Genomic DNA, 27,002 nt, shown 5'->3' on the forward strand with positions numbered 1-27,002 from the left:
ATTAAAGAGGAGATTATTTTTTTTTTCAGTTCGAATTATACGTAAATCGACGAATTTGGGGGCTATTTATTAACAAAGCTGACGCAAACCGAATCCCAAAAGGATTCGGAAAAATAAAGCTAGCGCGCCGCGACAGATTTGTTTTTTCTACGTCAGCGTTACGCGTTTCGCTGACCATATGTTATCCGAATTTGAGTCGGATTTGTACTTTGACTGTACGATTTTGATTATTTTCCAAGCCTTATCCACACATTATTTTTTGCAAATCTTATCCAAGCACTTATCCCATATTTGACTATTTTGAGTTTAATTAAATTTAAGTTCATTTTTAATTAGATTTGACTTTATTTTTCATTTTTTTTTTCTTTAGGGGGAGAAAGTCGGATACCCTCCATTAATAATAAAAATGACGGAAATTTTTGCGCAAAAATTAGTCACATTTTTTCACACACTCATATGCACATAAAATGAAAAATAAAAAATGCAAAGATAAAATAGACATAGTAATCATAAAATATATACAAAAGTGTCTAACACGAGTGTCAAGTCAAAATAAGCAAAGTCCAACAAAGTCAGAACAAAAACATATACAGATACAACTATGATGGCGGAGGACGCAAATGGGGAGGAACCCCAAACATGTCGAAGAATTGTGTAGTCCGTGGAGTCAACCCCTCACCAGCAGCCCAGTCACTAGTGGTCGGGATCGAGAGAGTAGGGCCAGTCCATCCTGCCTCACCCTGCGGCTGCACTCCCAACTGCTGAGGCTTCCGCGACGTTGAGCCCACCTCATACGTCCTACCAACTGATGAAGGAGTCGATGTCGCGCCTCCTTGGCCAATCGTCCTCTTTGAAGCACCCTCGGACGAAGAGCCGGAACCCTCTACTACTGTAGTGTGGTCCGACTCCGCTCGATCGCCCTGGCTCCCTGCCGAAGTACGACGGCGCCTCGAGCCAGATCCGGATCTCTCCCTTTGAGTCTCAGGTCTCGAACGAGTGCGCGTCGAAGGAATAGGCTGAAATAGAAAGAATGAATCAAGTCAAGCATGGCAAAATAAATAAGCAAAGTAAGCAATAAGGTCAAGAGAAATACCTCTGTACCATCATCTCCACGACACCTAGCTCAGTGACTCAACCTCACAAGCTGATAACGGAAGGCGTCCATGCCCCTCGCCATCCTCGTCATCACCTTACGAGAGAATTGTCAAAGCAATAAGTCAAAAATAATTAAAGAACATCTATGCATACAGGACAATGATTAAAGGCTTACCTAGGTCTGGTGGTGAGGTATCGACTCCTCTATCAAACGCCAGGGCTCAGGGGCCAAAGGAATCATTCCCTTGACCGGGCCAAAAGACCCCTGATAGGTGATAGACACCGGTAGAGGCACAAAATCCCTAGCCGCTGTCGTAGCCTGTCATAATAAAACCTAGGCAATTAAAATCTTCTAGGGGGCTACCAAGAGAACAAATCAAAGGCACGAAATGTACCTGCGCCTCCTCCAATATACAAGGAGGTGAAGCCAAACGCGGCATGTAACTCTCGCCATAACTCCGGCTCGAATGGATATGATGCTGCTAATCCTTACCAGCTAGCGACCCACCAAAATGGACTCTCGTGTCCGTCTGGTTCAACATATGTCGTGGGGGACGAGCAGGGACCACAAAAGACTCAATAGATTGCTGAATCGCAACTCTGTCACCCTGATACACCACAACGTCATACGTCCCCTACAATTAGCGATGCTGAGCTGCATATTGGACAGCCCGTCCAAGAAGGTCAAAACCAGCCCATGACCGAAATTGGACCTCAAGTCCCTACAAAATGAACACCCATGAGATAGAATCCTACTAAACCGCGGAAAAAGGAAATATGTTAAGCAAGGCATACCGAGAGGATCAACTCTTGAACGCGGGCAGTAGTAGTCTGGTCATTGTAACGACCTCCCTAAGTGGCAACAACGGGGAGCCCACGAGGCGAAGGTCTCGCCAGTGAAAGAGACGGGAAGTACTCGCAGAACCAGACCTATAAATGACAGAGAAACATCAGTAAGTGCTAACACATGTCTAAGAAAACCTTAGTAAAGAGAAACAAGGTATACCTCTACGACCCTCCAGAAGCTAGAAAGAGTGACCTCCTCCTCAAACTTACGATGGCGACAGGCGAGTCGCAATCCAAGCAGGAAGTCAACATAGGCCAAGCTGGCCCAATCATATGTCCCGGCCATACGAAGGTCGCGAAGTGCAGGCAGGTAGTAGAGTAGAACTCGGCTACCCTTGTTAGGAGAGAAGGTCCTTGACAAAAGAATCAAAACAAAGATGCGCACCCGCTGCTTCGAGGTGGTCGCACCATCTCGAAAAGCCTCTACGAGCATAGACCGCCAAATACATCGGCTACTAATCTGCATCGGCCGAGCCTCATCGCGAGCTCGAATAGCAATAGGACCGAGTAGTTTCTCTACCTCGGGAGAGAAAACGATGATATCGCTGCCAAAAGGAACCGCCGCAGTCCGGAACTCGAGTCCGGTAATCAGAGAGAAGTCGGCAGGAGTGATAGTCATCTCACCCCATGGAAAGTGGAAAGTGTTGGTGGTATCCCAAAAGAACTCCACCAAAGCTCGAATTAGAAAACAACTGGAGGACGAAGAATAGAGCGCCTGAGTGGCATGCAATAGTGGAGTCAGACCACAAGACTCCCACTGCCCATGCAATTCCTCGTTGTTTAGGAAGTAGGACTCGTACAACTGTCCGATAGTAATGTTGCCCGAGCCATGGCAACGAACTCGCTCGTTAGTCATCCCGAGATGAACTCGCTCCGAGATGTGAAACTAGGGCGCGAAGTACCGGGTACGCCCATCCCATTCAGGGAGCTCCCCCAGACTGGTGGAAGTACCCTCGTCGGCATCAATGAGCTCTTCCTCTCGGTGAGCCCCACGAGAGCGTGAGCCAAAACCGCGTCGTTGAGACATGCTAATTATGCAAGCAAACAGTAAATCAAAGGTTCTATAGTATCTAAGGTTCTCCTAGCCGCATGATACTATGTCCGTCAAAAATAGAGTACGTAGTACTAAACAGAGCATGATTTCAATTCGAGCATAATTAGCATTCTCAAGCAATCAAACAATTTCTTGAAATACTAGAACAAATATTGTGACAAATTGAGCATGAATGACTAGCAAAAACATGAAGAACAAGTCACATTGTTCTCACGAACTCAAGGAATTCAACAATGGAAAATCGCTCGTTTTTTCACCAAATTAAGTCAAACAAGTTTCAAAACACTCCTAAGGTGATATACAAACATAAACAAGCAAAATTCACAGCATAAAATTCAACAAACAAAGCAAATTGAGCAAGGACATTCTCGGTTTTTCCGGAAACCGCGAGTAAACATGCACCAAATAAGCATGAAACAGAGTGAGTTTGAGCAAAACTTACATAGATCGCCAAACTAGAGATCACAGGCTTCGATTGCAAAAAACTTGAGCGAATTTCATTGAGAAACGAAGGATAATGAGTAAGATGAAATTATCGAGCGAAAAACGAAACAAAAGAGGCACAAACAGCAAAATGAAAGTGAAGGGGTTTAAATCCGGAAAACCTGAATCCAACGCGAAACGACAGACATGTCGCACTGCGACAAACCTGTCGCGCCGCGACAGAACGTAAGGCTCGCGCTGGATCTTTTTCCTCAACGACATAATTTATGGCCCTCATATTGATTTATGCGGACCTCGTGCTGCAGTTTTGAATTCCTTGGTACGCCATTTAGCCCCTATAAGAAAATTGACATGATTAGTAGTCGGCTCGATTACAATCACAGTAAGTGATCGACCTGATGATGATCGTCTCACTTTAAGAGCCTAAGCATTGGCTTATCGCAAGCACCAAGATATTGGTTCATAAAGCAAACAACAAACGCACATAGAAAACGCAAACGTCAAAGCACAGTAAAATACAGCAACAGTACAACAAGCATTACAACAAAGCACCAGCAAACTGAGGATCAACAAGCAATGATCTTCGATAGCTTTCCAAGGAAAGTTGTTACGCCAAATAGGGGATTGCTACAAGCAGAGTGATCTTCGACGATAATCCCTAAGATGTGGAAAATCGTCATAAAGGCTGAAGATGGCTACAAGCAAAGTTGTCTTCGACAGTTTATTCTAAGATGTGAGAAATTGTCAAAAATCTGAGGATGACTACAAGTAGAGTTATCTTCGATCGTCTTCCCTTGCTTGAAGAAGATGGTCACAAAACGGCAGAAGAGTGCTACAAGCAGAGCAATCTTCGATGGTGTTCCCTAAGATGTGGAAGACTGGCACAGCGGAAATTGGAGGCGGGTACAAGCAGAGCAGTTTTCAGGAGATGTCCCCTAGCTTGTGGAGATTGTCACAACAAAATACAGCAATAAAAACGGTTACCCCAAAGGCATGTGCTCGACGGTGCAAGATACGCATTTCTTAACTCTTTTATCTGTTTAACTAATGCTAGTTTGCAGGTATCGGCATTATAAGAATGATTTAGGATCGCGGAACGTTCTGAATCATTTTTCGTCCCTATCGATACTTTGACTTTTGTTTTCAAAACTTGCGTTTCTCCAAACTCAGTCAAAGTGTAGGCTTCTGTAGACACCTAATTGTGTCCCCCCAAAAACCAAACCCAGTGATGAGTACCTTTCATGTCACTTGATTATCGAACGAGGTGAAAGTGTGAAAAGTCTTGTGATGCGGTTGTTTTTAATAAAAATAACTCTTCTTTCAATTTTTTAAAATGTACTCTATTTATTGAAAATCTCCAGTCCAATTTAGTTTGGTCCATGATAAGGATCCATTAATAGTGTAGCTAGATTAGGCTCGAAAGAGCTTTCCAACGATATTATAAGCCCAATTCCGATGAATAATGAGGAAGTTAAGGCCAAAGTACTAAATTAGGCTTGAAATGGTTTTATGGCCCAATGATCTGGTGGAGGGCCCATTAATTAATATTTCTAAAATTATTAGGATTGATTTTAATCTTCTTGAATAATTAGGAAGGTTGTTTTGAGTTCTAATGAGATTAGGATTAATAATTATATCTTTTATTAAAATAAGAATTTTATTTGGATTAAAACAAGTGTTTTTAAAGAGATTAAATATGGTTTTCAAAGATAAATACGGACATTGTTAATCGAATTTAATTATATTAAGGATTCCGTACAAGTTTTTCGATAACGCGTAATTTAATACAGGGTTGTCACATCGCGCTGGACTCTGTCGTTCTGCGACAGAAGCTGTTTTACTCCTAATAGGATTCAGTCTTTTTCTGATCGTTTCCGGACAATTTTCTTATAAACAGGGTCGTATTTCCCCATCAACAATCAACAACAATTATCTAATTCTACTCTTCTCTCTCTCAAGCTAGAAGCTTATTCTTTCTCCTTTTTTCTAGCCTTCTCTTTTCAAATAAAATTCCGCATTCACGAGTTCTAGACACACCTAGCCAAACTCGAAGTTGCCTTCGCTCTAGACGTGAAAGGTTGATAATTTCTGAGGGTTTGGTCCCAAATCCCTATTTCAATTATTTAAATTAATTGTTTGATTTAATATTTTCCTTGAAGTTACTAACGTGGGTATTTTGTTATTAGAAAAAGATACGAGGCAACAAAGTAAGTTGTTTTAATTACTCTATTTCTTAAGAAAGCATGTTTATATTATATTAATTCCTAGTATCATGTTAGGATGTTTTTTTTTATTGTTTTCTAGTATCATGCTTAGGTTGCTTCCTATTTTCTTTTATCATGTTAGTATCAAGTTAGGGCTAAAGCTTTGATCTTTATTGTTTAGTGAGATGCTAGGATTTGTTATTAATCCTGTTAGTATCATGCCTAGGATCTGACTATTATTATTATGCTTTGATGAAATTGAGAATATGATGATGATGATATTTTGTATCAATATATTATTATGTTGCTTGATATTATTTATTGTTATTGCTTGATCACGCCCTCTCTTGTAGGTTTAAAGGGAATTTGTATTTGTAATCACGCTTAATAAGATAATTAATAATCTTGTTTACGCTAATGTGATTTTAATTCAAGTGATCACCAATAATAGATTTGTCTGTGCATTAATATTCAACCAACATAGATTAAACAGGTTTAGGGTTAACCTATTGATTGTATGTTAGTCAGAAAGCCACATGAATATGAAGAGAATAAAGTAGATGCCTATTATTAGGGCAGGTTTAATCTCTTTTAGGTTGGATTTGTACCTTCATCCCCGAATATCCAATCATGGTTCCAGACCACTATGGAGTTAGCGATCTCATAGATCGTGAAGGGGTGTAACCTTCACCCTGTAAACGGTTTACAAGTTCCTAAAACTTGTTGGCGACTCTTTTACTCTAGCTTCCTTCCCTTTGGACGCCACCATGCTTAAGTGTATGATCACAGTGGGGCTCAAGTGTTGTATTCTTGAAATATTCCATACAGTTAGGGAGGGAAAAGATTACCCATGTTATGACTTTCTAGAACCACTAGTTCTAGAAGGTATCAAGAAGCCTGGATTCAAAATATTCCACGATTGCTACTTCTTGAATGACGATTTCGAAATCGTTCAATCAAAACACCCAACTCTAGGGTGCTATGATAGGCAAGCATTTAACTTGCTATTTGGACTAGAGCAAAACCATGTTGCTACAATGACTAATCAAAATGCCATCCAAGATGAAGCTTTTGACCCAACCTCATTGATCACCCCTTTTAACGAAACATTTGAGCATGAATGGAGAAAGAGTTTCAAGTGGATTAACCATAAAGGTGACAAGCTGGAGATCACCTCAGGAGAGGGGGAGATGTTCGAAGAATCTGACGATGAGTCTAGTCTAGATTTTAAGGAAGCTGAAAATTTAGGCCTTATGGCCATTACTGAGTCTTTAATTTCTAGTTCTAAGGATGAGGATCCTAAAAAGGATTCTCAGCTCTTCTTGATGTACTTTCTTTTGATTTCAATAATATGAGCTCTATTTCCGAGTATATATCTTCTCTTGAATCTTTTGAATGCTATAATAATCAATCTAATGAAGCTGATAACATTAAGAAACTAGTTGAATTAATGAATGAACGAGAACAAAAGAATCCTGTAATTGAAGAAATTGAAACAATCAATATAGGAACCAATGAAAACAAAAGGGAAGTCAAAATTGGCTTAACCTTAAATCCGGAAGAGTGATTGATCCTCATATCTCAAAGAATTCGAAGACGTGTTCGCTTGGTCATACAAGGACATGCCAGAAATAGATAGGGAAATCGCGGAACATACCATTCCCTTGAACCCTACCTCTAAACTAGTGAAACAAAAACTTCAAAGAATAAAAGCTGACGTCGCTTTACAAAAAAAAAGAGGAAGTACAAAAGCAATTAGATGCGGGCTTCATTCGCATATGTAATTACGTAGAATGGGTAGCAAACATCGTCCCAGTCCCTAAAAAGGATTGACGAGTTTGCATGTGTGTCGATTTTAGGGACCTCAACAAGGCTAGCCCTAAAGACGATTTTCCTCTACCTCATATTGACATATTGGTAGATAACACGGCTGAACATGCGACGTTATCCTTTATGGATGGATAAGGAGGTTACAACCAAATTCTAATGGCAAAAGAAGACGGAGAAAAGACATGCTTTATTACCCCTTGGGGTACATATTGATATACAGTCATGCCATTTGGTCTAAAAAATGCAGGAGCTACGTACCAAAGACAGTACAAGAAAAAGGAGAATTAGCAACTGATTTTTGCGTCTACTATAATAATTAGCTGCAAAATTTGCAACTGAAAAAGATGAGTTGTCACAAATTTTGCAACCGATTTTGCAGTTGTTGCTATGCGATCACTAATTAGCAACTGATTTTTGCGACTACCATAATAATCAGTCGCAAAACATATTTTTGCGACTGAAAAAGACGAGTAGTCGCAAATTTTTCAACCGATTTTCCTGTAGTTGATATACGGTTGCTAATTTGTGACGCTCTTATAATTTTTGTGACTAAATTGTAGTTGCTGGGGTTAATAATTTTAAAATTGTTTTTTCTTTTTAAATTTGCGACTAATATTGCAACTAACTCGATAGTCGTTACCATTGCTTTCAAAATTTATAAAAAAAGAAAAAGAAAAACCCTTAGTATTATACTGAGTTTTCACCAAAAACAAGAACTAACTAACTCTCCTTTAAGTCATTAGTTCATTACTCGTATAATACAGAGCTTACATATCTCTTCCTCAAAAAAAAAAAAAATAAATAAAAAAACTCAGAAGCCCAAGTTCAAGTCCAGAATCAACCCGTTGCCGTCGTTCATCCTCTCTCGCCGCTGTGCCACCATTCCATCTTTCTCCCAGGTAAGTTACACATTCTGCCCCTTCATACAATCCATTCATTCTTTCTGTTACTACAATTTACCAATTGCGAATTTTAGGGTTCATTGAGTTTTTTGTCCAATTTTTTATTTTAACATGGTTTCCATAGTTTAATTGAAGTCAATTAATGAAAAACCATTCAAAATTGATTGATTTAGCAAAAAGCCCTAATTATTTTCAATGTAAAGATCGCAAGTCTGATTATGGTGTGATGCATAAAGAAATAGAAGTGTATGTGGATGACATGATCGTGAAGTCTAAAGATAGAATGGGACACATAAAAGCTTTACGCAAATTCTTCACTCGCATAAAAAAATATAAACTGCGATTGAATCCATAAAAATGCGCCTTCAGAGTGACTTCTGGCAAGTTACTCGGATACGTAGTAAGCACACGTGGTATTAAGATCGATCACTCTAAAATAAAGGCAATTGTTGATATGCCTCCCCCTCAAACAGAAAAAGAAATTAGGGGGTTCCTTGGAAAACTATCATACATCAGTCGATTTATCAATAAGTTGACAATGACTTGTGAGCCAAAATTTAAAAAATTGAAAAAAGAAGAAAAACATGAATGGGACGATCAATGCCAAGTGTCCTTTGAGAAAATCAAAGATTATCACAAAATTCCACCAGTTTTAGCACTACCAGTACCCAAACTACCTCTTAGGCTATACATCACTGTTACTGATATGGCCACAGGAGCCATGTTAGCACAAGATGTAGATAAAGTAGGGCATGTAATATATTATATAAGTAAAAAATTCATCCAATATGAAACAAAATATAGCACCTTGGAAAAAACAAGTTTAGCATTAGTGTGGGCAACCAAAAAATTACGACATTATATGCTACCCTACACCACTCATGTGATTTCACAACTAAATCCGATGAAGTATTTGTTTGAACAACCACCCATACAAGGAAGAATATCTAAATGGTTGGTAATGTTGGCCGAATTCAAACTAAAATATATTCCTGAAAAATCAATAAAAGGATATGTTATATCCGATTTTCTGGCTCAACATCCTATTCAAATAAGTCATGTAGAAACTACTCATCTTCCGGATGAAGAGATTCTCATGACATAAGATGACAAGTGGGTAATGTACTTCGACGGTGCATCCAATAAAAAAGGATGTGGTGTGGGAGTGTTACTCATAAGTCTAGAGGGAGCACATACTCCAATCTTTACCAAACTAGACTTTGAGGCTACTAATAATGCTGCAGAATGTGAAGTTTGCATTATTGGACTAGAAGCAGTAGCTAGCATAGGTGTCCAAAAATTAAAGGTATATGGAGACTCTAGCTTGATAATAAATCATATACTTAAAAATTGGAAAATTAAGAACTCCACAATGATATTATACCAAGCACACCTAGATCAACTCATCGAGCAGTTTGATTATATTGACTTCAAATACCTCCCAAGGGATGAGAATCAATTTGTTGATTTGCTAGAAAAATTAGCCTCAATGATCAACATTCCAGATCACTTAAATATGATGCCATTGTGCGTTGATAGAAGAGACGAATCAGCTTATTGCAACGCAATAGAGGAAATAAATGACATCGAAGGAGAAAGTTCTTGGTATGATCATATCCTCCAATACATTACCCATGGCACAAATCCTGCAAATACTTCATCAAAAGACCAACGAGCTTTGAGAACACTCGCAACCCAATATGGTTTATTAAATGGTCAATTATGCAAAAAAGGACCCAATGGTCAAAGCTTATTGTGTATAGACCACCCTTAATCCACACGCCTTATGGAAAATACTCATAAAGGTGTTTGTGGACCTCACATGAACGGAAAAATGCTTGCCAAAATAATCTCACGACAAGGGTACTTTTGGCCCACCATGGAACATGATTGCATAAAATATGTCAAGAAATGTCCAGAGTGCCAAATATTCGCTAATTTACAACACCTCTCACCATCCGAACTATATAATCTCACTTCCCCTTGGCCCTTTTTGACTTGGGGAATTGACATAACTGGTAAAGTTTCTCCAACAGGAGCAGGAGGACATGAGTATGTACTAGTAGCCAACGATTACTGTACTAAGTGGATCGAGGCCGCTTCTTACGTTAATATCACTTCTAAACATGTCGCAAAGTTTCTCGAACGAAACATATTTTGTAGATATGGAGTTCCACATGAATTAATTAGTGACCAGGGATCTCAATTCAAAGAAGAAGTTGAGACCCTCTTAGCTCGTTATAAAGTAAAACATCATCATTTGTCTCCATATAGACCCCAAATGAACGGAGTAGTAAAATCAGTGAATAAAAACATAACAATCATCATTATGAAAATAGCAGAAAACTATAAGGACTGGCCAACAAACTACACTTTTCTCTATGGGGTTGTAGAACATACATACGAACATCAATAGGAGTAACTCCATACTCCTTAGTTTTCGACATGGACGTAGTTCAACCAGTTGAACTAGAAATACCATCCCTACGCATCGTACTCGAAAGTAAGCTACCGAAAGCTGAATGGGTACGAGCAAGGTATGAAGAGCTTTTATTCCTCGATGAACAACGATTAAAAGCTTTGCATCATGTACAAGTCTACCAACGACGCATCACGCGACACTTTAACAAAAGGGTACGACCCCGTAATATTACAGAAGGTGACTTTGTACTAAAGGAGGTTAGGGGTTCACCAATCGATCCGAGAGGGAAATTCAAACCGAATTGGATAGGACCATACTGCGTAATTGAAATTCTATCAGGAGGAGCCGTTCGATTAATGGATGGCGATGAAATCCATCAATTAATAAACATTGATCGACTTAAAAAGTATTACATATAAAAATCCGGATAAACTCGTTCATTCATAATTAACAATCACTACTAAAATTTAACGTTTTTGCGACCGCCTCTAACGGTCGCAAAAAATAGCAAAAACGGTCGCTAAACATAATTGCGACCGTCAACGGTCGTAACGCGGTGGTCGTTATTTACATGGTTGCAAAAAAAAATATTACGACTGTTTGGCGGTCGCAGATTTTTTGCCACCGTTTTTATTAATTTCAACGACCGGTTAGATAACGGTCGCAAATTTTACAAATTGCGACTGGTTACAAAAGCAGTCGCAAATTTGGATTTAGCGACGGTCTTAAGCGGTCGCTAAAAAATGAAAAAAAAAAAGAAAAAAAAACGCAGCTACTTCCTGAACTTCGCAACCTACCCCACCACCATTTCCCACCCAAACCCTCTTTACCCACCACTACTGCCCACCCTAAAACACCACCAGCCACCGTCCAGCCTTAACCACCTTTACCCACCACCACCACCACCCATATTCAACCCAAAAATCGTATAAATTTATCAAAAAAATTAAACCCACAAAATTTAAACAAAAAAAAAACACAAAATTTCGAACAAAATTACACAAATCAAACCGAAAATTGAACAAAAATCAAATCAAAATTCGAACAAAATCTAACCCACAAAAACTAATTAAAATTTGAACAAAAATCGAACAAAATCAAACCCACAAAAACTAACAAAAATCGAACAAAATTAAACCCACAAAAACTAACAAAAAAAAAATTAAACCCAGAAAATTAAAACCCACAACGAACAAAAATCACACAAAATTTCGAACAAAATTCGAACCAATATTCGAAAAAAAATCAACAAAATTCGAATAAAACTTCAAACCAAAATTCAAACAGAAATTCGAACAAAAACTGAAATAAAACTACAAAAATCGAAAATAAACAAATTTATTTAAAAAAAATCAGAAAATCAACATACCTTTCCTAATATTTCTTCCTCATGGGGTTTATATGGTCAAATTCGACCATGAAAACTCCATATGGTCGAATTTGACCATGAAAACCGAAATTCTTGAAAAGGATGGTGGCGGCGCGGCTCGTTCATTCGTTGCTTGCTTGTGACGATGGGGCTTGATGTGATGGCTTAATAAAGAAAGGAGATGAAGAGATGAGAAAGAAAGAGGAGATGAGAAAGAAAGAGGAGATGAAGAGAAAGGAGGGCGTGAGAAGGGAGAAGGAAAGAGAAGATGGAGAAAATGAGGAGAGAGAAGATGATAGGTTAGGGTGAGAAGAAACGGCTGCTTCCAACAAAGATTAGGGTTAGGGTGGGTTATGCAGCACTTTTATACTCCATTTTATTAAAAAAAATCATAACTTTATTACGGCCGCTCTTAGCTATCGCAAATGGTGGCAAATTGCGACCGTTTCTATAACGGTCGTAATGGTCGCAATTTGCGACTGTTTTTGGCGGTTGCAAATGGTCGCAAATTGCGACCATTTCTATAACGGTCGTAATGGTCGTAATTTGCGACCGTTTTTGGCGATCGCAATAGAATTATTTTTATTTAGAATTATTTTTAACATGTATATTATTTTTAAGAAATTTTTAAATACCTTTGCAACTGTTAAATAGCCTAAAAACGGTCGCAAATCTGCGATCGCCTTAAAAACGGTCGCAAATCTGCGACCGCCTTAAAAACGGTCGCAAATATTATATTTTGCGACCGTTTTGATGATGGTCGTAAAAAAACGGTCGTAATTTGACCGAATTTTAATAGTGAATCATGTCTCTTAGCATTCAAATAAAGATTCCAAGTGTTATGCACTTTACCAAATCACACGGTAAAATTCATAACACTTGGGGGGATAATAAAAAAGCATATACCGTTCAAAGTGTTCAAATTTTTTCGAACATCACGAAAAAACTCTTCACACTTGGGGGGGTAATAACAATTAAAAAAAAAATTTAAAAACAATTGTAGCATAGGTGTCGCACGCAACTAAATCAGTTGAGCGTAGATGTCTGATAGGCGTGTCGCGTACCTAACAAAAATAACCTAACAAGACCACTACTATGTAGACGGGTAAGTAAGGGTCGGATCCCAAGAGACTATGGTTCAACTAATTAATTAGACTCAAGTAACTACTAAGCAAGTAACCAATCGATAGTGATATTCAACTAATCTAATTCTAAACAAAATAAACAAGAAGAATCAAGATGAAATAAAAACATCCAGAGTTAAGTATCACCACTAGTATGAATAATGCAAAGATAAATCCCTACCCCAATTAATCAAAATAATAATACTCAAAGGAAGGACGTGCCCTTGAAAATACCAATAAACCCCTTCCGAGTATTTATGGCTTCTCTAAAATCCAATCAAACCTATTTCCATGGTATCATGCAATTTAGAGACATTAAACTCAACATCCATACAATCCTTGCAATCCATCCTACCTATTTCCGTGGAGAATTTCATGCCCTTATTGAATTTAATTAAACCATCTAATCTCAACTTCCATTGATAAATAAGATACTTGGTTCAATCAATATCAAATTACGTCTAACCTAACATTGATAAATTATCACAATTCAATAAGCGAAGCAATTAATCTAATTAAATATGGAATTGGGGGAAATCATGCATTATTCATAACTAGGGTTCAACCTAACCCTAGAATATAAATCTACTCACTCATAATTAAATTAACAAAATAATCAAAAGACATAATAATATAGGAAAGAAGAAATACTTGAATTAATGGAATTGAAGATGAAATCTTGAACAAAGTAAATCTAAAATTGAAGGGAATTGTAGAATTCTTCAACTCAATTTAACGAGTCCAAAAAAAGTGCTCTAATATGCCTCACCCAAGCCTATTTATCTCCCCCGGAATTAGTAAAGAAGTTTCCTAAAATAGGTCTTCCAAACCGCCTCAAAATTGGCTTTGATGTTTCCTCAGGTGATAGCCACGGGTTACCCAAAGCTGCTGGGACTTGGCCACGGCCAACCCGTGGTGTCTACTTATCTTGGTAGGCTTCTCTTGGGCATAAAAGGAGGAGCCACGACCAGGCCAAAGCTTAATGCAACAAGCCACGACCAGGCCAAGGCTAGGCAATTTCTACACAATACTCCTTCGAAATCAACTTCAAGCTTGGAATGTGACCATATGATGTTGGGCTCGTAATCTCCTACACGCTCTTAGCTCACTTAGCTTGCAAAGGTGCTCTTTTACGCATAAATCCTACAAAACTAAAGAAAGAGAGCATGAGGAGAGCAACATCGAAATATAAAGAAATATAGCTCTAAAAGATTAAATATATAGAGAAAATATGATAGAAACACTCAAATATAACATATAACAATGAGTATATAAATGTGTTATCAAATTCCCCCACGCTTAACCTTTACTCGTCCTCGAGGAAAGAAAACAAAACTAACCTAGAAAGCAATAAATCCTAATACTCACTGTCGTAGGAATCACGATTGCACTTAGCATGTGCAACAAGCCCTTTAAACCCCTAGGCTACCCTAGTAGACGATTTTGGTCTCGTGAACGTTTTCAGAAGGCATACCTACAAAGTCGAACCAAGAACTTCCAAACCAAAATGTTCAACCAAGTGATTAAATTGAAAATCAAAATCATTTTAATTCAAAACTCAATTTATGCATCACAAATCAATGACATAAATGAAACGATAAATTGTAGCACCCTTCAATAACCAACCAATCTCGCCACTTCCTTTCCTCAAGCTTGAACCTTCCCTAAGGATGCTCAACCATATTAGCTCAATGCCTCACTTCGATTTGATGACCTTCGTCAAGACTTGCACAAAATCTTGCCCTCCACCGTTTTAGTGACCAATTTGAAAGGGAAATCAATAGGACTTTCGAAGGGTAAACTCGGGTGATAAGGTAAGAGTGATGTAAATTCGGGAATGTGGTGCTTAAAATCAACCCAATAGAAAATTATACATAATACCCTTGTATGGGATATACACGAAATCAAGAAATATCATCCATGAGATTAAAAACAACAAATTTCCAACAATGAACGCATTGCTCTTCCTTGTCAGCTCCAATGATTCAACAATAACATTCGCCCTTCTTTATTTATTTATTTTTCTTTTTTTTCACTTTTTTCAATACTTTTTTTTTGTTTTTGTTTTTTTTTTTCATCACATCTTTATTCACTTTTTCTTTTTCTCTCCTTTTTTTCATAACACCTTCCTTCGAATAGCTCATCATACAAATCAATATCACATGCCTTAGCAAAATACTCTTCTTATCCAAACAATTCATTACGAAATCATAATCTTGTAACACAAGGGTAGTCAAGAAAGAAATAAGGCTCAAAGTGGCTATCAAGAAAGGATGTAACATATTATAAAGAAAAATTCCTAAAGATGACTCTGATTGCTCTAAATAACAAAAATATGCCTCAATCATATTTCCCAAACATTTCGGTAATCGATCTCAGGAAGCTAAAATGCAAGTCTCAATTAGGGCGATCAAGAAGGAGGGTATTCGATTTGAGTCTTACGAGGTTCGTGGCCCTCCAATAGGTACTTATCGCACAAGAGGAAAGCGAAACCATCTTACCACCAGCAATTGTTATCAAAAGGATTTACGCTACTTATCGAATTACTCAAGCTAATGCCAAACAATTCATGAGAAATAGTGATTTTTTTTTTTTTTTTTTTTTAGGAAAGAAGAAATCACTTGTTTCATATTTTGGAATGAAAACAAACCTCAGGATCACACTAAGACAACTATACTACAAAAGCAAAGTCCAATATATACAATGAATATACCCTCCCCTACACTTGAAATTTGCAATGTCCACAATGCAACAATATAGCATATAGAGAAGGGAGAGGTACTCACAGAGCCTCATTGAGGAGGGGGATGAGGAAGGCTTGAGAACCCTTGTTGTTTGAGCCAAGTGTCAAGACGGTGTAATGTCGTGGACATAAATACCATTTGCTCCTTGATTAATTTTTGCTCATCCTTGATTTCATCAATAGATCCTTGGACCTTGTTAATAGCACTGATGAGAAAGGACACTGAAGAGGGGCTAGCAGTCCCATGAGAACTTGGGAGATTGGACTGCACGGGATTTCTAGGAGGTACTATCGAATTCGAAAGGTTGGGCTCTCTAGTAAAGGACAAAATATTATTGAATGACCAATTATTCGGATCACACAAGGACATAGCTTCCGGAGAGGGCAACTCATCCTCACCATCATCTCGAATGCTCCATAGGATGGTGCCTTCTGTTTCCTTGATCCAATCCATTGTCGAACAAGAGGCTAGATTCAAAACATCGGTACCTTATACACTTCCTTCGGCAAGAAGTTGTTCTTTGTGCCCCAAGCTATGAGCAATAAGTGTGACATATCCTCCTTGTACAATTGCTCCTCCTGTATTGCTTCTATTGGCTAAGGTCTCCATTTGCTTTATGAGGAAAGCTCCTGTGTTAATTTCCTTGGCATGGAGCATGCTGTCAATGAAAAATACATCATCCTTTCGAACATTACCACCATCATGACGTCCAAGTACGGTACAAGATAATAGTCGTTGAACATGGGGAATGGCGAGGTGGCGAATGAAAATTCCCTTTACTCCATCCTTATTCCAAGGCACTCTACCAGCGATAATTCTTCAAGTATTATAGGAAAACCAACGCGTAGGAGTACATCTCAAGCCGGTGATGAAACCAGCAATTTAGCTGGCTTCTTCTTCAAGAATCAATCAAATTGAGAGAGAATTTTAGAGAGAAACTAAGGAATTTAGAGAGAGAAATTTGTGATTTGTAAAATTGTTTTTATTTCTGAATAATCTTATTACAGCTCTAAGACTATGTATATATAGTTTAACTATACAGAAGGAATAAACAAAGCCTAACAGAATTCTGTTATAACAGAATTCTGTTATTACAATGCTGACATGGCAAACCCATATAACAAACTTGGGAAACTTTTAGAATAAGAACTAAGTAGAATCTTCCAGAATAGTCTTGATCAAGCAGGAAGAAAGAGCCTAAGCAACATCTTCTGTAGTTGCTTCTTGTAATGCTGATGTTGCTGTATTGACAGCATGGCTGCTGTGAGTACTATCACCAATACCCCCCCCCCCTCAAGCTTGGGGTGGCTAGAGAATCATTCATGCCAAGCTTGGAGAGCAATTCCCTGAAATGAGGACCAGAAATAGATTTATTAAACACATCAGCAAGCTGTTGATGTGTAGGCAAATAATGAAGCTCAAGTAAACCATCTAAAACCTTGTCCCTTGTAAAATGCACATCAATCTCAATGTGCTTAGTGCGTTCATGATGAACAGGATTTTTAGCAATGTGGATAGCAGATTGGTTGTCACAGTATAAACCAACAGGCTTTAGGTTTTTCACACCAAGTTCTTCAAGCAATCTGACTAGCCAGCATATTTCTGAAGCAGTAGAAGAAAAAGCCCTGTATTCTGCCTCAGAAGAAGAGGTAGATACAGTCCCTTGTTTCTTGGATTTCCAAGAAATAGGAGATCCTCCAAGCAGCATAATGTAACCTGTAACTGATTATCTGGTGTTTAGACAACCAGCCCAATCAGAGTCTGAGAAAGCTCTTAAAGTAAGAGAATCTGAAGCCTTGAGTATAATGCCTTGTCCAATAGTCCCTGCCACATATCTAAGCACATGGTGAAGAGCATCCATGTGAGGTTGCCTTGGTTGATGCATAAATTGGCTCAAGGTCTGGACATCAAAAGACAAGTCTGGCCTGGTGTGAGTGAGGAAATTTAGTTTCCCAACCAAAGACATGTAAAGAGAGGGATCAGGACAGAAATCACCAGAATCAGCTTTGAGCTTGAAATTGATAGGCAGAGGAGTAGAAGCACTCTTTGAAACATCCATTTCACAAAAAGATAAGAGTTCTTTTGTGAATTTCTTTTGATTTAACACAATCCCATCTTGCAAGTGTGTAACTTCAATCCCAAGGAAATAATTGAGAAATCCAAGGTCTTTGATGCTGAAAGTAACATCAAGATGTGATTTAAGAGCCAAAATCTCAGCTGTATTATTGCCAGTAATTATTAAGTCATCGACATATACAACAACAATAGTAATATCCCCATCTGCCTTCTTTAAGAAAAAAGAATGGTCATTCTTTGACTGAGAGTAACCTTGCTTGACTAACTCACTATGCAACTTAGAAAACCATTGCCTCGAAGCTTGTTTTAACCCATAAATTGATTTTCTAAGCCTGCAAACTTTATTCCCTGGATTTGGAATCCCATCTGGCATCTTCATATAGACTTCCTCATCAAGTTCCCCATGTAAAAACGCATTATTAATGTCTAGCTGATGCAGGGGCTATTTGTGAGATGCAGCAATAGAAAGAATACATCTGATGGTGGACAATTTTACAACTGGAGAAAAGGTCTCTTCAAAATCCACTCCATATTTTTGAGTAAAACCTTTAGCCACAAGTCGAGCTTTATATCTTTCTAGAGAACCATCAGCCTTGAACTTCAATTTATGCACCCATTTGCATCCTATAGCTTTCTTAGAAGCAGGAAGAGAGACAACATCCCAAGTAGCATTCTTTTCAAGGGCTTGAACCTCTTTTTGCATGGCTTGAACCCAGTTGGAATCTTGTGAAGCCTCAAGATAAGAAACATGTTTAATTAATGGAGAAGAGTGTATAATAGTAGCCTTAGAATCAGTAGGCAAAGAGTTAAAAGAAACAAGGTTACACCAATGTCTTTTAGAGTTGTGACACTTGTAATCTTTCATCCAATATGGGGATCTTGTAACTCTGGATGACTGTCTGTTGGACATGTGAGCAGGAGGTTGTAAAACAGGTGATGAAGCTGTTACAGATTGAGAATTAGTAGAAACTGGAGTAGCAGGAGGTGAGGGAGATGAATCAAGAGAAATGCTGTCAGAAATGGTAGACTGAGAAATGTCAGTCTGTAAAATGTGAGAAATGTCAGGGTTAAAAATTTGTGGTGTTTCAAAGTCATCAATAGAAAGGGAAGTGTGTTTAGGTAAGAAAAAGGTTGGAGAAGGCTGTGAATTTCTGAAATGAAATGGAAAATGATGTTCATGAAAGGTGACATCTCTAGTGATTATTATTTTGGAAGTGGTTAAGTCAAGGATTTTGTAACCTTTTTGGTGTAAGGGATACCCTATAAAAACACCAGAGGAAGCTCTAGCATCAAACTCAGAACGTTTGACTTTTGATGTAGAGTAGAAACAAAGACAGCCAAAAGACTTCAAGTGATCAATAGATGCTGCAGTAGAATGTAGCTTCTGATAAGGAGTTGTGAAATGAATAGACTTCAAGGGCATTCTATTGATCAGATATGCTGCACAAAGCACAATTTCTCCCCAAAAACCTTTTAGGCAACTTAGATTGAAAACTGAGAGCTCTGCCAGTTTCTAGGAGATGTCTATGTTTGCGTTCAACTACACCATTCTGTTGGGGTGTGTCTGGGCAACTTGTCTGGTGAACTATACCATTGTCCAAATAAAATTGCTTCATTGGTCCTTCAGTGAGCTCCTTAGCATTATCAGACCTCACACACAAAATTTTGGAGTTAAACTGAGTGTGAACATATGCAGCAAAGTTAATCATAACAGGAACAGCATCACTCTTAAATTTGAGCAAATGAACCCATGTGTATCTAGTATAATCATCAACAATGGTCAAAAATTGAGTAAAACCATTATATGTTTGGTCTTTGTAAGGACCCCATACATCAATGTGGATTAGCTCAAAAGGCTTACAAGTTTGTATAGAACTACTAGAAAAAGATTTCCTAGGCTGCTTAGCAGCAGGACAAATTCTACACAAAACATTATTTGAACAATCTTGGACATTCCAAGGCAAAACATGCTTAAGACTATGAAAAGGCAAATGGCCTAACCTAAGGTGCCATAACTCAGCATCCTTAGTGGCAGTACTAGTGTGACTCCAACTAGTATTATTACAATACTTAGAAAAACTAGAATTATATGCAGCTATCTTCTGTTCTTCCACACAATAAAGTCCAGCATGAAGTTTACCAAGAAGATGTGAACTCTGAGAATGGTCCTGAACAAAGCATGCATCCTTAGTAAACAGAACTGAACAATTCAAGTCTTTACAAAGCTTAGGAACAGATAACATATTAAACTTAAAAGAAGGAACATGCAGAACATCAATGAGATGAATAGCATTGCTAATGTGAACTGTTCCAATGTGCATCACAGCAACTTTATTACCATCTGGGATTGTAATAGTGTTATTAGCATCATCTAACTGTTTGTAAGTAACAAACATGCTTAAATCTGTGCAAATGTGGTCTGTAGCACCACTATCTATCAACCAATTAGCACCAAATGAAGAAGATAAGCAGAATTTACCAGCCAGATTAGCCTGAGCATCTATCTCTGTAGCATTTGAAGTCTGACCAGAATTATTGTCATTGGTCTTGCTCAGTAAATCAAGAAGATGATTATATTGATCCTGAGTGATAGCAGATCCATTGACTTGATCAGATTGTTTCTCAGTCACTGCATCAATCATAGCATCTGACTGTTGAGCTGCAGCAGCTACACCTCTCTCATTGTGCCAGACATTCTTCTTGAATTCTTCAGGATAACCATGAAGTTTCCAGCACTTATCAATTGAATGGCCAGGCCTGTTACAATGATTACAGTATGTGGCTCTCTTTGTGCTTGACATAACTCCAGGAGTTGAGTTAGAACGATAATTGAACCTTTGTGGTAGTTTCCTGTAACCTCTATTCTGCAATCTGTCTGAAAATTTTCTGGTTGTTGCAAAAGCCATAGAATCATTAGATCCTTGATTAGCAATATGAAGACAGCTCAATTCTCTATGTCTTTCTTCCTGTATCAAGAGTCTATAAGCCTGACTCAGATGAGGCAAAGGACTCATCATCAAAAATCTCATTAAGCTTCATCAGAAACTGCATTAGTCTCTGATCTTGCTGTAACTTGAAAATCCTCTGAGTCAAATTACATGTACACAAATTGCAAGTGCAAGCAGGAAGAGGACTAGCAGCATTTAACTCATCCCATAACATCTTCATGTTTGTGAAGAAAGTAGCAATTGAATCAGTACCTTGACTAACTTCAGACAATTGTTGTTCAATTGAATACAATTGAGGTCCAGAAGTAAAACCATATCGATACTCAAGATCTTTCCAAATTTCTGCAGCTGTATTGAAATATAGAACACTACGAGCTATAGTAGTATCCAGATTATATAAAATCCAAGAAATCAACATATCATTGCACCTCTCCCACTGCTTGAAAGAAGTATCAGTAGGATTAGGTTTAGCAATAACTCCTGTAACAAAACCTAGCTTGTTTTTAGCTGACAAAGCAATAGTCATGCTTCTCTTCCAATCAGTGAAACCTTCTCCATTGAACTTTTCAGTAACAAATTGCATAGAATTCATATCAGAAGGATGAATATGATAAGGAGAGGAAGGATCTTGACCAATAGGCAAAGGAGTGTTGTGAGAGTTTGCAGCCATTATAACAAGGAAAATCAACTACAGAGGATCTGATTATAGAAAATCAAATGCGAAATTCTGAATGAACTCAAGATGTTCGACAGAATGCCAGAAACAACTGAATATGCAACAACCTCTAATCAAGTAGGATTTGGCACAAAAAAAATGCAGAAATGTGCAGAGATTTGCAGAAATGTGCAGAAATTGCAGAAGAAATGAAATACCTCAAGAATCAACACTGAAGAATTGAATGAAGAACTCAATCAACCGATCATCAAGTAGAAATATGAAGATCAACAAGCGGAAACGAAAGATCGAGCTTACTATTGCTCTGATACCATGATGAAACCAGCAATTTAGCTGGCTTCTTCTTCAAGAATCAATCAAATTGAGAGAGAATTTCAGAGAAAAACTAAGGAATTTAGAGAGAGAAATTTGTGATTTGTAAAATTGTTTTTATTTCTGAATAATCTTATTACAGCTCTAAGACTATGTATATATAGTTTAACTATACAGAAGGAATAAACAAAGCCTAACAGAATTCTGTTATTACAATGCTGACATGGCAAACCCATATAACAAACTTGGGAAACTTTTAGAATAAGAACTAAGTAGAATCTTCCAGAATAGTCTTGATCAAGTAGGAAGAAAGAGCCTGAGCAACATCTGCTGTAGTTGCTTCTTGTAATGCTGATGTTGCTGTATTGACAGCATTGCTGCTGTGAGTACTATCACCAATAGCCGGCATTTGGTGAGCCATAAACAGCATTCAACTTCTCTAAGGTCCAGGTATGCTCCTAGTTGTATAATTGGAATGTGATTGAACCATGCTCACAACCTTTCCCATATGTAACATTGGCCTTTAAAGAACTTAAAAATTCTAATGTGATTCTCTTATATGTGGGAGGCTTCTTTTGAATAAAGTCACCCCAACCAATGTTATTCACAAGCCAACTAACATCATGCTCAATGTGTAGGGAGCGTAAGGCATTAGCATCACAAAACCGAGTAGCAACTACTCCTCTAGTAAATAGCCTTTCATACTTCTTCTTATTATCATCATTTTTAAACACAATGTCATAGTAATCAATTTCTATTGGAGCCTTATGCTTGGGAGTAGAAGAAGAAGATGGAGTTTTACCCTTGGGAGTGGCTGAGCTGCTTTTCGAAGTAGAGAGTCGACTCCTTGGATTAGCGGTCTTGCCTTTCGAAGTAGAAACCGTAGGAGTTCTCTTCCTCTTATTTCATGTGGTACGCCCCATGAATTGAGTACAAGATCAACTAAGCAATACCCACACCGTCTTCGCGCCGAAAATCGATTCAATTTTTTTTTTTCACACCCAAATAAAATCTTCAATCTCTTGAATTTGTGCAATTATTCACTGCAATTGAAACAGATAAAGGTAAAACAATCAAGATCTTATGAATCAACCCACCACTCAACTAATTGCTCACAAATTGCCACTTATGAGTAAAAGAAGATCGAAATTTAGATGGTATTGGAACAATTTTATGGGAAATTTGTCAAAGAATTGCAGTTTAGAGTAGTAAAGAAACGAAGGAGATGATAAACGAAGAGCAAGTCGTGAATACAAGGGCTGCGATGCGTCCGATTTCTTATGAGACTTTGTTCCTTTTATTTTCTTTTGGGGTAGCAGACATGGACCACGATCCGGTCGTTGCAATGGTTGAAGGGCCACGACCATACCGTGGTATCTACTGTCTTTTTCTCAAACCTTGCCTTCTCTTATTTTTTTATTTTTTTTTTCTTCAAAATACAAGCAGGATACACCACGGCAATAACGTGGATTCCTCTTGTTTCCACGCCAAGCCCAATACTCCAATATATATATGAAACTAGATGAAGCCCGTGCAATGCACGGATCGATCTATTTTTTTATAAAAAATTATTTTTCATATTTATGTGATTACATTTGTTATTTATTAGTTGTATGTAATATATCATTTTCTCCGTATTTGTTTTAAAGTATTAGATAAAATTTCTTATCTCAAAAGATAATATTTTGTATTTAATTAATGTAACCATTAAAATCTCATTGGTCATTTATGCTTATGGGGCACTTGAATTATTTATTGGATATAATTATAATTTATAATCTTACGTGGCATGTTAAATAATCTTAGGTGGCATTATCCAATTCTAGCGTTTTAAAAATATTAATCCTATGTGGCGCTCTAATAATTTTTTAAAAATAAAAATCCTACGTGGCGCTCTAAAATTTCGGGAAAAAACTCCCCTTTATATATATATATTAGATTGCTGCTGCAACTTTGTCTTCTTATATAATATGATGTCAGCTATTACAATTCCATTAGCAAACCAAATTACACTCAAGACTTATTCTTGCACCTAAATCAAATTAGTGAAAGTAAAAGAATTAGTTAGGTAAAAATAAAATGATAATAATAGCATTATCTAATTCTATTACTAATACTAAGGTACTAGTACCTACTAGTCCTACTACTAACTAATAAGCTCTAAAATAAAACGTACTAACTTCCTTTTTTTTTTAATAAAAAGAAAAGAGGATTAGAAAAGAAAATAAAATAAATTGGGTTACCTCCCAAAAAGCGCTTGTTTATAAGGTCTTAAGCTCGACCTCCTCTTTTCTCAATTGTGTTGTGATGGGATTGCGAGTGTAATATCCACTCTCTCCTCAATTGGGTCTCTAACTCGGTAATGCTTCACCCTTTGACCATTAACTTTGAAGGTACCCCCAGTTGCATTCCATAGCTCAATAGTACCATAAGGATAAACCTTCCGAATCTTAAATGGACCTGACCACCTAGAGCGGAGTTTACCAGGAAATAATTTCAGTCTTGAATTAAATAGAAGGACTTGATCTCCCTCCTTAAATTCTCAACGTATGAGACCCTTGTCATGCCATCTTTTTGTTTTCTCTTTGTACAACTTAGAACTCTCATAAGCATATAGACGGAGCTCATCTAACTCGTTAAGTTGTAACAATCTTTTCTCACCTGCTACTTGAACATCAAAATTAAGGCTCTTAATTGCCCAATATGCACGGTGTTCTAGCTCAACAGGGAGATGGCAAGCTTTACCATAAACTAGTCGATATGGGGTTGTACCAATTGGCGTTTTGAATGTCGTTCGGTATGCCCACAGAGCATCATCAATTTTCATCAACCAATCTTTTCTTGTCCTAGCGATTGTTTTCTCCAATATAGATTTTATTTCTCGGTTGGACACCTCAACTTGACCGCTAGTTTGTGGATGATAGCCAATTCCTACCCTGTGATGCACTCCATACTTTTTCAACATTGCTTCAAACCGATTCTCCAAGAAATGTGTTCTTCTGTCACTAATTAACACACGTGGTAAACCAAAACGAGGAAAAATAACTTTCTTAAAGAACTTACTTACCACCCGAGCATCATTGGTTGGAGTAGCAATTGCTTTAACCCACTTTGAGACATAGTCAAAGGCTACTAGAATATATCGATTACCATAGGAAGAAGGGAATGGTCCCATGAAATCTATCCCCCACACGTCAAAGAACTCGACCTCGAGTATGTTATTAAGTGGCATCTCGTGCTTCCTTGAAATAGTACCAGTCCATTGACAACGGTCACATGCTTTAACATAGGCATAGACATCCTTGAACAAAGTTGGCCAATAAAAACCACATTGTAAAATCTTCGCGGCCGTTTTTGTAGGACCTGCATGTCCACCGCACGGTAAGTCATGGCAATGAGAAATAATTTTGCTTACCTCACCTTTCGGAACACATCTTCTTATCATTGCATCCGCACATAGCCTATAAAGGGATGGATCGTCCCAAAAATGTCGCCTTGCCTCATAAAAGAATTTCTTCTTTTGTTGAGATAAGTAACCATGGGGCAATGTACCTGTGGACAAATAATTAGCTAAGTCAGCATACCAAGGTGATTCAATTTGAGAAAGTGCTAATAAATGTTCATCAGGGAAAGAATCATCAATGGGGAGGTCATCTCCATCCCCCTTATCGAGAAGGAGGCGAGAAAGATGGTCTGCAACGACATTCTCAGTCCCTTTCGTGTCCCTTATCTCAATGTCATAATCTTGCAACAGAAGGACCCATCGAATCAACCGCAGCTTGGCGTGACTCTTAGTCATCAAATATTTTAATGCAGCGTGATCTGTGTGAATTATCACCTTCGAACCAACAAGGTATGAGTGAAACTTCTCTATTGTATAAATTACTAATAGCATCTCTTTTTCAGTTGTGGCATAATTCATTTGAGCGGAATCAAGAGTTTTACTAGAGTAGTAAATAGCGTGAAGTTTTCTATCCTTTCGTTGCCCTAAGACGGCCCCTATCGCATAATCACTAGCATCACACATAATCTCAAATGGTAGGGTCTAATCCGGGGGTTGCATAACGGGAGCAGAGATCAAAGCTTCCTTCAACCTGTTAAAAGCCTCAAGACAAGCATCAGTAAATACAAATGGGGCATCCTTGGCTAAAAGCTCAGTTAGAGGTCTAGCGATTTCGAAAAATCTTTAATAAATCGCCTATAAAATCCTGCATGACCAAGAAAGCTCCGTATTCCTTTTACAGAATTAGGAGGGGGTAGTCGCTCAATGACCTCTATCTTTGCTTTATCAACCTCAATACCCTTATTTGACACCACATGACCTTGAACAACTCCTTGTTGTACCATAAAATGGAATTTTTCCCAGTTCAAAATTAAATTGACTCCTTTACATCTATTGGAGCACCTTTTCCAAATTTTCAAGACATATATCAAAAGATGTTCCATAGACAGAGAAGTCATCCATAAAAACTTCCATTGAATTTTCAATAAGACCTGAGAAAATTGTCATCATACAACGTTGAAACGTGGCTGGAGCATTACATAATCCAAATGGCATTCTTCGATAGGCGAAGGTGCCATAGGGACATGTGAAAGTAGTCTTTTCCTGATCGCATGGACGGATGGGAATTTGAAGAAACCAGAGTATCCCTCTAAGTAGCAGAAAAAGGAATGCTTAGCCAAACGTTTAAGCATCTTATTAATAAAGGGAAGGGGAAAATGATCCTTCCGAGTGGCCTTATTCAACCTCCTATAATCAATACACATTCGCCAACCTGTAACACTTCTAGTGGCGATTGGCTCACCCTTGTCATTCTTGACAACGGTCATACCTCCTTTCTTTGGAACTACTTGTACATGGCTAACCCACTTACTATCTGAGATAGGGTAAATTATTCCTGCAGCAAGCAATTTAAGAACCTCTTTTTTAACTACCTCCATCATATTTGGATTAAG

General features: G+C 38.0%; 1 protein-coding gene across 1 annotated transcript; it reads right to left on the reverse strand.

Annotated features, from left to right (window-relative positions):
• Positions 1–21,089: 21,089 nt before the first annotated feature.
• On the reverse strand, positions 21,090–21,728 carry LOC145592226 (uncharacterized). The gene has a single exon (XM_081648683.1). The coding sequence runs from the start codon at positions 21,726–21,728 to the stop codon at positions 21,090–21,092; it is 639 nt and encodes a 212-aa protein (XP_081504809.1).
• Between the last annotated feature and the right edge of the window lie 5,274 nt (positions 21,729–27,002).

This window comes from Chenopodium album, chromosome 18 (assembly GCF_948465745.1).
Source record: "Chenopodium album chromosome 18, dcCheAlbu1.1, whole genome shotgun sequence".
Lineage (NCBI taxonomy): Eukaryota > Viridiplantae > Streptophyta > Magnoliopsida > Caryophyllales > Amaranthaceae > Chenopodium > Chenopodium album.

Bases quoted from the DNA above. Each gene is read 5' to 3' on its own strand.
- LOC145592226 (XM_081648683.1), bottom strand. From the start codon at position 21,728: ATGGCTGCAAACTCTCACAACACTCCTTTGCCTATTGGTCAAGATCCT.